This window comes from Marmota flaviventris, chromosome 13 (genome assembly GCF_047511675.1).
Source record: "Marmota flaviventris isolate mMarFla1 chromosome 13, mMarFla1.hap1, whole genome shotgun sequence".
NCBI lineage: Eukaryota > Metazoa > Chordata > Mammalia > Rodentia > Sciuridae > Marmota > Marmota flaviventris.
Genome location: NC_092510.1, coordinates 50,185,381 through 50,199,933, shown reverse-complemented (window position 1 = coordinate 50,199,933; position 14,553 = coordinate 50,185,381). Strand labels below are relative to the sequence as shown.

The 14,553-nt window shown below is 34.1% G+C and overlaps 1 protein-coding gene across 2 annotated transcripts in view; it reads left to right on the top strand.

Annotated features, from left to right (window-relative positions):
• Positions 1–14,553, top strand: part of Ttc39b (tetratricopeptide repeat domain 39B) — a 121,960-nt gene that overhangs the window by 87,856 nt on the left and 19,551 nt on the right. For both annotated transcript variants that reach the window (XM_027950629.2, XM_071600654.1), the window contains 9 exons: positions 1,976–2,040; positions 4,805–4,910; positions 6,263–6,328; positions 7,879–7,987; positions 8,538–8,605; positions 8,696–8,755; positions 10,390–10,551; positions 11,133–11,224; positions 12,265–12,391. In XM_027950629.2, coding sequence (XP_027806430.1) covers positions 1,976–2,040; positions 4,805–4,910; positions 6,263–6,328; positions 7,879–7,987; positions 8,538–8,605; positions 8,696–8,755; positions 10,390–10,551; positions 11,133–11,224; positions 12,265–12,391 — 855 coding nt within the window. The remainder of the gene's footprint in view (positions 1–1,975; positions 2,041–4,804; positions 4,911–6,262; positions 6,329–7,878; positions 7,988–8,537; positions 8,606–8,695; positions 8,756–10,389; positions 10,552–11,132; positions 11,225–12,264; positions 12,392–14,553) is intronic.

Here is a 14,553-nt window from a genome sequence, read left to right as displayed (position 1 = left end):
CTTCCTTGTGCCTCATATCACTTTCATATTCATGCTGCTTTTGCCTTTTAAAGATTGCTTAGCTACATCTCTACTTTGTTGTGACTCTCATTGTTGCAGTGGAGTTGCTCATCAGCTTTTGCCTGGACTGTGCAGCAATCTAGTGACTATCTCTAATTTCCATTTATCTCCCACTCATTCTTCACTCTGTCATTGAGTATATTTTAAACAATGAAGACTCTGACCTTGCCTTTTCTCTGTTTCAGCATTTAGTCACTCTTACTGACCATGGCAGTGTCCTCTGTCAGAATATCACAAGTTGGGAAGGTGTTTCTCCCCAAATTCCAGACTCCCTGCCTTCAGGTGTTACTGATAGGAATGTTGCATACTTGAGTGGCATGAGGGGAGAGGTAGCTTTCTTCCTCCTTGACCACTGCTTTCCTTAGCAGTGCTGGTGTATGTATGCACAGGTGGCCATGCACATCATGACTTTTTTTTTTTTTTAATTTTTTTTTTTTTTGAGAGAGAGAGAGAATTTTTTTAATATTTCTTTTTTAGTTTTCGGCAGACACAACATCTTTGTTTGTATGTGGTGCTGAGGATTGAACCTGGGCGGCACGCATGCCAGGCGAGCGCGCTACCGCTTGAGCCACATCCCCAGCCGAACACATCATGACTTTTAATGCTTCTTGGCTTTTCTCTTTCAGTTTTCCTTTGTTTGAAAGTTCACATTTGCTTTGCCTTTTTTTCACCTGGCCACTTCCAATTTTTTTTTTTTTTTTAAACTTTAAGCACTGATACTTCAAGAGTATTTTTCTGGCCTTCCACATATCTCCATTTTGTGCTTTCATGAGAAGCTGTGCATGCCTTCATCTCTGTTTTTGCATTCAGGTGCCTGGTGTAACACAGACATTCAGTAAATATTTGATGAACTGTGAAATGAAATACTCTTATGTCAGATTTTAATCTAACCCAGGAAATTCTTTCCTGACTAGTGTTAGAACTTATGTAATTATAGGATTCCTTAAAATAATGTGATAAACATTTAAATTGCATAGTGAATTTTGTATCTACTGATTCTTATATGACATTTGGAATATTAAATATTTCAGTAGCGAATGAAATTAGTGAACTGAGTTTATCTTTTGCTTCAGAAGGATGCTTAAGATATACAAGAAGTAAATATCAGAGCTTTTTTCTGATAACAATAGATTAGAAAACTTCCTCCCTGGAAATGTGAAGCATGGCACTGTCTCTATTAGTACCATCTATTAAAATAACCTTCTTCCAGTGGTTATTTAATATAATTTATTAAGAGACTGTCTTAGAATGCTGACCTTGAAAATGCCATTTATCTAGGCTAATTGCCTCAATTGTATGGTCAATGATCATCAGGCAAAAAACAACAACAACAACAACAAAAAAAAAACAACAAAAAACAAAGTGCCTCCATCTCCTCAAAACAAAATTGCACATTAGTGATAGCCACTTCAGAATCCAGACCAGTTATTTTGGTCTAGAAATGTGTATGAATGAAATTCACAATGTTAAACAGGCTCTGCCAGCTCAAGTACCCTGTGAAAGAGGAAACATAGTTCCATTTACTGGATATGATGAATGAGAAAATTTGGCCTTAGAACAAATACTTTAAATCAATTATTTTGAATTTGAATGAAACCAAAAGAACATTGATCAGTAAATGATGATATTTATTAAAGTAAGTTTGGACTACATTTGGCCCTTAATTAGTGAGGATTTGTTCCTTAGAAATATAAAGTGACACAAGGATTTAAAAAATACTTTCATTGTTTTCTAACTTGTAAGAAAAATTACAAAAAGGTACATTCCAAATGTTAAGCAAGAAGCATGTGTTAATTTCAATACTGTGTCCTCAAAAAGATAGTATTTTTCCCCCTAGTTGCACAAATATGCAAGTGTTGGAACAATTTAAAATTTTTTGCTAAGTGATATATTTATTTAATTGACTTATTTTCAGGATGAAAATATGATCAACTTCATCAAAGGTGGACTCAAAATTAGAACAAGTTACCAAATATATAAGTAAGTTTAAAAAGCAAAACATGACTTTTAAATGATTTTTGTGCTTACATTACTTTGTTTTTCAAAATTCTCATAAACTTAATGTGGTAAGTTTAAAAAATTTTTAGTATTGGTAAAAATGCACTTGATTTTTGGTTGAGTATGTTTTCAGTGCTATAAGGCAATAGAATTTAAGTTTAAATAAAAATTTAAGAGCAAAACAGCAGGAAAGAAAGTGACTGTTATGATTTCTGCTCAGATAATCCTAGTTTCTCACTCCTAAGGATAACTTATACATTTCAAATAACAGGTATGTCTTTGGTCCAGACTCTAGAGCAACTCTGCCCCCTAGAATTGCAGTGGATAAAAATGTTCAATTTAGGTGGCTCATAGAGTTGTTCATGTCTTCTGTATACTTAGTGATTTTTATCTAGTTTTTCTACCAGCTCATGAGAGTGTTGAAGTTTCCAACTTGGAATGTGGAGTCATCCATTTCTCCCTTTAGTTCTATCAGTATTTGCTGTAGATATTTAGGACCTCTGGTAGGCTCATGTATATTTATAATTGTTCTGTTTCCCGAATGAATTAGCTTTTTTTTTTTCATTATAAAATGTCCCAATTTAGCTCTCGTAGTATTCCTTGTCTTAAAATGTATTTTTATAATATTAATATAGCCAATCATGCTTTTTTTATAAGTCTTTGTACGATATATATATATATATATATTTTACTTTAAATCTACCCTTGTTTATATGTTTAAGTTGCATTTCTTGTAAATGCACATAATTGGATGATTGATATTGTGACTGCCATTTTGCCTTTTTTTGTCTCATCTATTTACCCCCCTTTTCCTGTCTGATTTTGCTTGAACAAAAAAATTAAATTCCATGTAATCCTTGTCTTCTTAGTTACATCTCAGATTTGTTTCAGAAGTTGCTATAGTGATTTTAATCTCCTTTTAACCTTATCACAGTCAATTTAGAGTTAATATTGTATCATTGCATATAAAGTAGAACTTTGTAGAAGTACAGCTTCATTTCCCACTTGCTATCCTTTGTAATGTTCTTTTTTAAAAATTATTTATTTGTTCTTTTTAGTTATGCATGGCAGTAGAATGTATTTTGACATATCATACATACATAGAGTATAACTTCCCATTTTCATGTTTGAATGTGATGTGGAGTTATGCTGGTTGTGTATTCATATAAGAACATAGGAAAGTTAATTCCAACTCATTGTACTGTCTTTCCCATTCCTGTCCCCTCTCCCTTCCCCGTCTGACTTGGAGATACTCCCTCTCCCACCCTGCCCATGTGAGTTAGCATCCACATATCAGAGAAAACATTCAGCCTTTGGTTTTGTGGGATTGGCTTATTTTACTTAACATCCATTTACTGGCAAATGCCATCATTTCATTCTTCTTGTTGGCTGGGTAATATTCTGTTTTGTGTATGTACCACATTTTTTAAATCCATCGTCTGTTGAAGGGCATCTAGGTTGGTACCACAGCTTAGCTATTGGGAATTGACCTGACATTGATGTGGCCATGTCAATATAGTATTCTGATTTTAAGTTTTTGGATATATACCAAGGAATGGGATAACTGGGTCAAATGGTGGTTCCATTCCGTGTTTTCTAAGGAATCTCCGTACTGCTTTCCATAGTGTTTTTCCATAATTTGCAGTCCCACAAGCAATATGAGTTTACCTTTTCTCCCACATCTTCGTCAACATTTGTTGTTACTTGTATTCTTGATATTTGCAATTCTGACTGGAATAAGATGAAATCTCAGTGTAGTTTTAATTTGCACTTCTCTTGCAATATTCTTATGATATATAGTACAGTTATGTATGTTAGAAGCCCCCCCTGGCAGTACCACGGCAGCCTTAAATAGTTTGGTGTTGTCTTCTCTCTTTACTCAAAAAATCACCATTTTTAGTATAATTCATTCATTTCTGTTTATTTTCAGACTGAAGGACTTTAGCATTTCTTGTGTATGTCTGCTTTCAAAAAATTTTCATTTATTTGAATTGTCTTTCTTTTTTCCTTCATTTTCAAGGATACTTTTGCTAAGTATTTACTATACTGAATCAACAGGTTTGTTTATTTCTTTTTTCAGCCTTCTGAAACTGCTATCCATTGTATTAAGGTCTTTGTTGTTTGTGATCCGAAGTTAGTTGTCATTTGTACTATCATTCTTCTTATTTAATGTGTCATTTCATCTGGCTCTTTGAAGACTATTTTGTGTTTTGAGTCTCATCACTTTGACTATGATATGCCAAAGTATGATTCTGAGAGATCTATGGTCATTATTCCTTCAGATATATATTTATTTATTTAAAAAAATTTCCCCCCCTCCCCATTACTCTGTCCTTTCCTTCTGGAACTCCTAAATTACATATTAGTCTGCCTGATTTTGTTCAATAGGCTACTGAGGTATTTTTTTAAAAAAGAAAAATTTTTTCAGATTGGACATTATCTCAACATCTGTGTCAACATAGAGTTAGTTTCTATTGACTGCTTTTTCTTTTGACTATGTAAACTTGCTGATGATTGAGCTTCCTTTACTCCCAAAAAGATTGGTCCTGATAAAAATGGGTGTTTTCTTTTTCCTTAATAATTCTTCCCAGATGGCCTTAAGAGAAAATTTAGCATAGCATTATCCATTTAAACATTCTGTGGTATTTTGTCTAATGACATTTATAGTGTGCAAGTGTAAAATTTGATTTAACATTTATTTTAAGTTATGGAAAACTTATGTTATAATCTTTTTTCTTCAATCCAGAGAATGTCTTTCTATCCTGCATGTAATTCAGAAGAATAAACTCGAGCAAGAATTCTTCTATGAGTTTGAAGGAGGTGTCAAGCTTGGAACAGGGGCCTTTAACTTGGTAAGGTAATAATTCTATAGAAACCAGTTTTTTGTAGAAAACCTAAGGTTTTCATTACCTTCTTGATTGCACTTGGACCTTATTCTTAACTCACACTTGGGTTTAGGGGATAAGTGGCTAAAGTGGGTCCATTTTTGTTTGTTTGTTTTTTTACCCAGCCGGACTTTGGCTACTGTGTGTAGTAAAGCTATACATGTGTTCAGGGAGGCTTTGGATTGTACAGTGTAAGAGAAGCATGCAGCACTCTTAGTGGACTAGTAAGACTTTTAGTAACAAGAAGCTTAGAATCTAGTTCCATTTCCACATCAGAAATATTGTTGCTGTAATAATCAATGATGGCTCTGGGATTGAAAATATAAAAGGGAGTGATATAGCTTGATAAATAATTTTTGATGATCTCTAGGGAAATGGAGAGTCTCCAATATATTATTTAGAGATTTTGAAATATTATGAAGATTTTATTGGAATTCATGAGAACGTGATAAAGAGAATCATATCTATGAGTGTATGGACCACCAGGGACATTTTTTATGAACCTATTGTGCTATGACTAGTAGCCAGAAAAAGAGGCCTGTTCATGTCCGTGTACCCACTGGTTATTAAAATCTGCAGCATTCATAGGGGACCCACATATCTTCATATTTTCTGCCTATTTGGAGAAGCCTGTCCACCATCTCTGCCCCAGACATTTTTGCCATCAATTTTCCAATCACGTTCCTTCCAAGCCCCTGAGCCAAACCATTGACCATAGGCCATGAATTAGTACATAGACACATATGACTATTTCTGCTTTCAAGCAAATTGTTTTCCAGATGCACTGCCCTGGCTCTGTTTACCAGATTCTCACTACTCACAGGGAGAATTTCCCTTCCTCCCTTACTTCAGGGATGAACCAAAAAGGAGCCGTAGTACTGTAGCTGTTCACTTCCAAGTAGGGTCTGTATATTGCCCAGAATACTAAAGATTTCTCTTTCTAGGAAAGAAACTTAAGAAGAAATCTTGTCTAGAAAGGGTGCTAAGGAATAAAATTGCTATCATTTTATCACTCCATATAGAAGAAGCTATAAGCCAGTGTTCTTTAGAGAACCACTGAAGGGACAGACTTTGTTTTCTCCTTCAAAAAAGGATTTTTTTAAGGTTCTTTACTTTAGTAAATGAAATTCATAATTATTATAGTATGTGGTGATTGAGACATGTCTAGTGTTTAAACTTGTTTCTAATTTTTCATATTACTGAAACATTAAAAATTTACAAGTTGTTGGTAGTTACTGTTTGTGTATAGTTAGATATACTAACACACACACGCATACACAAAAATATATATATGTATGTTTTTCTTTTCCCCCTTACAGATGCTGTCTCTTTTACCAGCAAGGATTATCCGATTATTAGAATTTATTGGATTTTCTGGAAACAGGGTACAAATTTAATTTTATATTAATTTTGGCATTATTTATTAACTATGAGAATATTGTAACTTGTCCTTCCAAATAGCATGAAAATGATTGGAAATTTGTTTGTAGGACAATAAAGAACCATTGGTCTTGATCATATCTTTCAGGAATTAAGCGTGGATTTTCTGTTGAAAGTTTAAAATCTCATCTTTCTTACCTAGATTCTGGGTTTAAAAATTATGTTTTACTGATATTGCTGCTTGCTGGATCTTTATAACTTCTATGTGGTTAAACTACTTCCTTATTATTTTACTAACCCCAGAGTTATCTTCTGTAAAACAAAGAAATTGGGATAGATTTCCATATCTAATAGTTTATAATTCTGACAGATTCATAGCATGGATTAAATATAGTGGCAATATTTTGGATTTCCATATTTTTTACTAGTTTCACTGTGGAACTAAGTGAGAAAATTTGCTTTCCGTGAGTTTTATTCATTCAATTTCTGTGTGGTGGTTGTTTCGTAGCAAGTATATAGCATTTATTAATCATAACACTCAGTATGCTATTAAAAGAGTTGTCTCTTTGCAAAAACTGTTTCTTTTAGTCAAAGAGCAGGTTTTGAGACATGTAATGAATAAATGAAAGAAAAAACGTTTATTCCACTGTCCATATTCTTCCTAGGCTATTATGTATTTGTGGTGATCTCTTTATGATAGGTTTTGTTTTTATATATATATATATATATATATATATATTTTGACTCGGTACATTTTTATCTTACTCCTTAACCATTCATCTTCCACCTTATTCCTTCAGTAGCTCCCAGTTACCTTCTCCCCCTCCCTCCCTATGATACTGGAACTGACTCCAGGGTCTTATGCAAGTCTGGCAAGTGCTCTACCACTGAACTACTTCCTCAGCCCCAAGTTCGCCTCTTGAATAAAGTCCAGACTCTAACATGGCTTAAAGGTCCCCATAATCTCAATACTCATGCTGAACTGAACCCTTAGTTGTTCCTTAAACAGGCCCTGAGCTTTCCTGGTTCTGTGCTTCTGCTTGTCTCCGTTTTCAGACATCTTCCACAATGAGCTTCCTCCCAATAATGGAGAGTCTCTCCATTCACTGGATTTGAAATAAATGCCACCCATTCCACAAAGCTTTCCATTAGTCCCCCAACAGGCTCAAGCATTCCTAACTTTCAGAATCATTCATTCGTTCAAGTGTTCATGTGCTGTCTTCCTCAGTTGATGGCAGGGTCTTTGCAGACATACTCACCAGAGTGCTTTGCACTTGAATCCTCAGTATGTTTTAATAAGTATATATTTTTATTAGAGAAATATAGCATGTTTATGAAGTGAGCACTGCCTTATTATCTTGCTAAAATCACATAATACAAAAGAATTCGTGAGATTGTGTTATGCCAGTCAAAATATGAAGTTTGTTTCTAGTTGAGCTTTACCACTATTTTAAACTTCTAAAAAAATACCCCACCTTCATGGAGGGCAGAAATAAATTAATTAACATGTGATAGTTTTCATTTATAATCTTTCAATTATGATTGATTCACATAGGAGTTGGGCCTCCTGCAGCTTCGGGAAGGTGCATCGGGAAGAAGCATGAGATCTTCACTGTGCTGCCTAACCATCCTGGCTTTCCACACTTATATCTCCCTCATACTTGGTAAGGTGTAGATTATATTATGCTTCATTGAAAGTTGGTTATCTTTAATCTGAATAAGTAAAAATGTAGAAAAATCAGTTAGTACTTTCTGCCTGTTTGCTTTTTTTTGAGTAAAGATGGAAAATAGTGACGTTGTCATAGTGACATTTGACAGGGAGTGGGCTCCTTTCTTTCATTGAAGATTTTTCTTTTTCTTAACTAAAATTTCTGCATTAAAGTAATCTATTTAATCATTTTTAGATTTATTTTGTGTTAGGTTAATTTTTTGACTAAAATAAATTAATATTGCTATTGAAAGCAGAAATTCCAATTAGGAAACTAGGAATTTAAGATAGCTGCCTCTATTCTCAAGAATTCATCTGACCCAGAGCTGTCTAAAATAGTCATAGATGACACTTGTCTTTATTTCTCAGATGTGAAAAATGAGAAAGTAATCATTTTCATTTTTCCATGAATATGTCTTTACTACATGTTAGTGAAATATGGAGAGAGAGTTATAAACACCTGCCATGTTTCATGAAGACTGAGGTTTTTCCTGTTGAATTTCTAGGTACAGGAGAAGTGAATGTTGGGGAAGCAGAGAGTCTCCTTGCACCCTTCCTCCAGCAGTTTCCAAACGTATGTTTGGTATTTCAATTGTATATTTCAACCATAATCAATCAGCCAGCATTGACCGTTGAACAGTGTGTTTTCTTCCTTTCTGTACAGGGCTCACTCATGTTGTTTTATCATGCCCGAATCGAGTTGCTGAAAGGGAATATTGAAGAGGTAACTTTTTTGGTGGGAGTTGTTTGGGGGAGCTATCTGTGTGGTAGAGTTGCATCACACAGCCATTCTACATAAGTAAATCCAACTATGTGGACTAGCTAAAAACAAAGAAAAAGACATTTTAATTAAAAGGCCAACATTTTAACTTGTGTATATATCCTATTATATATAGTAGGTTACTGAGAGCAACCTTACACATAAAATGCATGAGACAGTTCAGAGTAGAATATACAAAATAACAGGTGAGTAGTCTGAGGCATTTTCTTTTTCTTTTTCTTTTTTTTTTTTTTTTAAGAGAGAAACAGAGAGAGAGAGAGAGAGAGACAGAGAGAGACAGAGAATTTTAATATTTATTTTTTAGTTATTGGCAGACACAACATCTTTGTTTGTATGTGGTGCTGAGGATTGAACCCGGGCCGCCCTCATGCCAAGAGCTACCGCTTGAGCCACATCCTCAGCCCTCTGAGGCATTTTCAAAAATTTTTGATTGTTATCAATTAATGCATTGTATACATTACCTTTGGAATGTAGGACCTATATAAGATGCAGTTCCATTATATTGTGTATGGGCTCTTCATCAAAGGATCTTATTCACAAGTTCCCTGAAGATGTAAGAGCGAGGAGCCTTTTATGTGCATACACACACAAATGAGATCAAACATGTATATTTTTCTGTGATTTTTTTTTTCCTTGTTTACAATACATCTTGGATCTTTCTCCAGGTCAGTATATATAAATTTCCTTCACTCTTTCTGATGGCTTGGTTTCATTTTATGGGATGAATATACTATACTAAAGTCTACTGTTGGTAGATATTTGTCCACTACAAATAATGCTGTTGACAGCAGCATTGTATGTTCATTTCTGTGCACAAGTATATTGACCTAAGCCAGATTCTGATCATTAGAATGGCTAGATTGGAATATGTTTACATTTTGATCTATCTAGCCAAAACGTCCTCCTTTTTTAAAGGTTCTTACAACGTGAACTCTCGTAAAGATATGAGAATGCTTGTTTCCAGTGCTCTTTGTCAAGTCTAGACATTTTCCATCTTCTAAATTTTTGCCAATGTGATCATTGATAAATAACAGATCTGATTTTTATGTTTATATTGCCCAGTTTACAAATTTCTTTATATATATGTAATTTGTATATCTTTTTCTCTGGTTTGCTTGTTTCAATCTTCATCATTTTCCCTTTGAGTCTAATCTTAAAGAATCTTACAAAATTTATGTCTGATAAGGGGTTAGTTAACCTTTTGCCAGGTGTGAGCAGGCATGTCTTCTCCCAGTCTTCTAGTGCCTGGGACTGTGTTTATAGTGTGTTTTGTCCATTGGAATTTCTACCTTTATTATTGTCAGTCTTCTTTTTAAAGGACTTAGGTATTATATATCTGGAAAGGTGCTTCCCCACTCCCACATTATAAAATGCCAGGGTCCCTCACAAAGTTACATGAAAAGACAGAACTTAACTGTATTATTGCATGTAAGCAGAGAATCATATTTATCATATTGAGTGGTTTAATAAGTGATAATTTTGTTCTTTTTGTACAAAGTGTTTTATGTATTTTTCCATTAGGTTATTATCTCCTTGTCTAATATCTGGATGATCAGCTTTATGCAATTGACTTATAGGCACAAGAGATATTTCGAAAATGCATTTCAGTTCAAGAAGAATGGAAACAGTTTCACCATCTCTGTTACTGGGAGCTAATGTGGATTTATGTATTCCAACAAAACTGGATGCAGGCGTATTACTATTCAGATCTGCTTTGCAAAGAGAGTAAATGGTCCAAGGTAAGTGTAGTGCTTTCATTTGCTTATAAATGTCAGGATGAATTTTACTTAGGATTGTTTGTTCAGCAGTTTGACATTGAGGGAATGTGCCTTAAGTACCTAGTACTTAGCACTGTCGTCAGTATTATGAGCTTTAAAAGCCATCCAAAGAGTTCTAACAGAGATTTTACTCTTTAAGAAGAACTGCAATTATATTTAAAGTTATTACATATCAATACTGTAATCTTGATAACTTTTTTGTAGATTTTCCAGTTCCCTGATGACCAGGCTTTTCATAATAATTAAAATAAATTCGGATTAATTTGTGAGAAGTTGGGAGGAGTGAGACAGTGAGCTTTCATTCATTTTGCCCACTTTCTCACCTATAAGTGATATAGTTATATAATAGGAAAATGCTCTAAATTAATTGGTCAGTGTTTCTCTTGATTGGAAATGACAACTTAAAACTTCTATTTCCTTTGGTTTCTTTGATGCCTTTTAATATTATATCTGGAAGATTTGTAGTTCATTTCTGATTTTCTAGGTAGAAAGTTCTTGTACCTCAAGATGTTACTATAGCAAGCTCTTTTCTTCTCCTCAAGGCAACATATGTATTTTTGAAAGCTGCAATTTTGAGTATGCTTCCTGAGGAAGATGTGGTGGCAACCAATGAGAATGTGGTAACTTTATTCAGGTAGGCAAGACACTAATTCTTTAACAAAGACCCTGAATATATAAACCAGTACACTAGAACATCTTTTGCCTTTTTTCCTTAGAGCTCCCTCATGATTCACTTTCATATTTATTAGATGGGAACCCCTAAACAATTTATTTACACAAGAGTCAAAATACCATTCTTCTGATAGGATTTTGCATATATGCTTGTGTGACAGGGAATTTTGAGAACATATTGTTTTATTTATGTCTTAAAACTTTTTTTTTTTTTTATTTAAACTGGGGCTTTGCTAGTGCAATTATACTGGATTTCCCCCTTCCTATTTCATCTTACTCTTTCAGTGATGTAATTGGATATTTCCTTGAATTCTTTTCTCAACAACTTGTTTGATATATTCTTAAAATTATGCATAAGAAAATGCCCTCAGGAACATGTAATCTTCGCACCCTACTTTCATTTTTATTTGCTTGTGAATTTCATAATTGAAAGTTTTTAGAATTTTGAGAGGAAGTTTATAAATATGGTGTATATCTTAAACTGATTATTTCCAAAATCACCTATGCTTGGGAAACATTTTCTCAAAGTCTGCCTTAATTGGTGGCTATCTTGTGCCACATTATTTTATAGATCTGTGTTAGTCTTGCAAATAGGAACAGTAACAGTGTATGCTCCGTTCCCTCTCTGTGGGTATCCACACTGTAAGGAAATACCTTGTACTATTTCCTGTTTTCTTATGTGAATTGTCAATTTTATGTTTACATTGCCTGGACTGTGTTTGATATATGTAGTTTATTAGCTAAATTGACTAGAAGAAATGTGTCAATCAGTGATTCTCACTTGAGTGTACATCAGAGTACATGCTGAGTGTGCATCAGACTCCTGATTGCTGGTCCCACCACTGGAATTGTTGATTTAGTAGGTCTAGGGAAGGTCCTGAGATTTGGCATTTCAAACAGGCTCCCAGCATCTGCTGCTGCTGTGTGCCCTGCAATGTGAAAACCACAGGTGTAAATAATGTGTGTTTACTGACCTTTCTTTGGGGTTGGGGATCTTCACAGACAGGTGGATGGCTTGAAGCAGAGAATTGCTGGTAAATCTCTCCCTACTGAGAAGTTTGCAGTGAGGAAGGCTCGGCGTTACTCCCCCTCCTTGCCTGACCCTGTAAAGCTCGTCCTGCCAGCCCTGGTTTGTGCTTTTATTTTATTTATTATTTGCATACTAGAAATAGTTTACTCAGAGCATCAGGGAGAATGTTAACTTTGGTTGGGAAGATAGCTGTTTTAAAAACCATTTTGTTTTGTAAGGTAAACCTAAGTGATTTATTAACAAATAATAAAAATTATAGCTGATTTTTTTTGACTAGTTGATATACTCCAGGCATTATGATAAAGGCTATTTTTTTTTTTTTTTAGAGAACCATATCAATTTAATTTTTACAATACCTATGAATGTGGTCTTGTTAGCCCCATTTTATAGATAAGAAAGTTTAGGCAGAGAGAAGGGAAAGTTGACTTCATTGAAACTGAATTGAAATAGAATGTGAGCCACTAATCTAATCATACCTTTTCTAATAGCTTATTTAAAATGTAAAAAGAAGCCTGAAATTAATTTTAAGAATGTATTTTGTTTAACCCAGTATATGCCAACTTTTGCCATTTCAACATGTAATGGAAAAAACTTGTTCAGAAGATATTTTACTAGTTCTTGGAAGTCAGTGTGTCTTTCATACTTAGATGACACGTTAGTTTGAAATAGCCATCCTTACAGTGCTCAAGAGTGCCAAGTGGGTGGTGACTGTTTAGTCCTGCTCCAGCTCATACTCCTAATTATTATGCCTTTTAGGTAAGACCTCTGTGAAAAACACAATTTCAATTTAATTAATGAAACCTTCCTTTAAAGATATATTTGAATATATTGAGTTACCATGACTCTTTTGAGGGTTTAGTTTTTGCAAAGGTAGTCAACACAGGAAAGCTGTTCAGTGCAAGTCGATATCTGTAGCCCTCTCGTGGGGGTTCCTGAATCTATTTGCCTTTTTATTCTAGATTTTATTCAGCCATTTCCCTTTAACTATTCTATAGGTTTTTCTGGTTTTTACTACATACAACACATGACAGCAAATATCCTTTTTTTTGTACATGTATATGTACTTCCCTCAGAATGATTTCTAGAGATGGAATTCCTGGTTGAAGGGTATACACATTTAATATTTTGGTAAATATTTCCATATTTCCCTCCAAAAAAAGCTGTACCAATTTAAATTACTACCAACAATATTTTATTCTTTTGATTTGCATTTCCTTTTTGGTGCCATTGAGCATGTTTTTATGGGTTCGTGCAGTTTTTTTTGGCATTACTGGGGATTGAACTCAGGCTGCTGTACCATTAAGAACATTTTACTTATTTAATTTTTAGTACTGAGGATTGAAACTGGTGTGTGTGGGTTCATTCATTTTTATTTCTTCTTTTGTGAATTGTTGTTTACATCCTTCCTTAACTTTTCATTGGGTTGTTTCTTGTTCTGTTATTGACTTACAGAATCTCTACAACCCCTTGTAGGTATCAGGTAGGAGTTGGCTTGCAACTACTACTAAGGCCCAAGTGTTCCAAACTTAAAACAGTTCCAGAGAACACCAACATCAGACAGTTTCCTTCTGTGACTGTAATGAAGGAAGACAAAGATGTGGCCACTCTGTAATCATGTCTGAGCTGAGCCTGCCTCCTTCTGATAAAATATTCCATCAATAAAAATTTTTTAAATCATCATCAATTTAAAAATATTCTCAGTTATTGAATTGAGCTCTTACTCTGTTAGCAGTAAGAAAATATGTAAAATGAAAGGCAGAGTGCTGTGATCTTAGCATTCAGTGTCATTAAATAAACTCACCACCATTCTGCCTGAATGAGGCTTCTACATTTCTGTTGCTTCCCTGATAAGAGGCTTTTCAAGTAATATCTATCATATTTTAAATTTTATTTATTTCAAAAAAGATACTAATTACTTTGCTTATTGTATACCTTTCAAAATATGAACTGTACTATCAGGAACACTGGTAAAATATTTTCAAGCAAAAGCAATTTGCTTTTGGTCTAAAAAAAAAATTCTCATCTGTTAGCCAATTGAATATAATAGGCAATGAGAAATCATTAATTTACATTTTCAGGAGCTGTCATTTAGCCATATGGCTTAAATGAGTGCTTTTTGCATATTGGATTGCACTACTGGACCAACACATATTTTTAATGGTATAAAAGAACCTGAGCCCAGTGAAATATTTCAATGTTTATTTTCAGTGATAGGCTTGGAAACAGTTTATGTAAGCAATTGGCAGACATTTTAAAATATT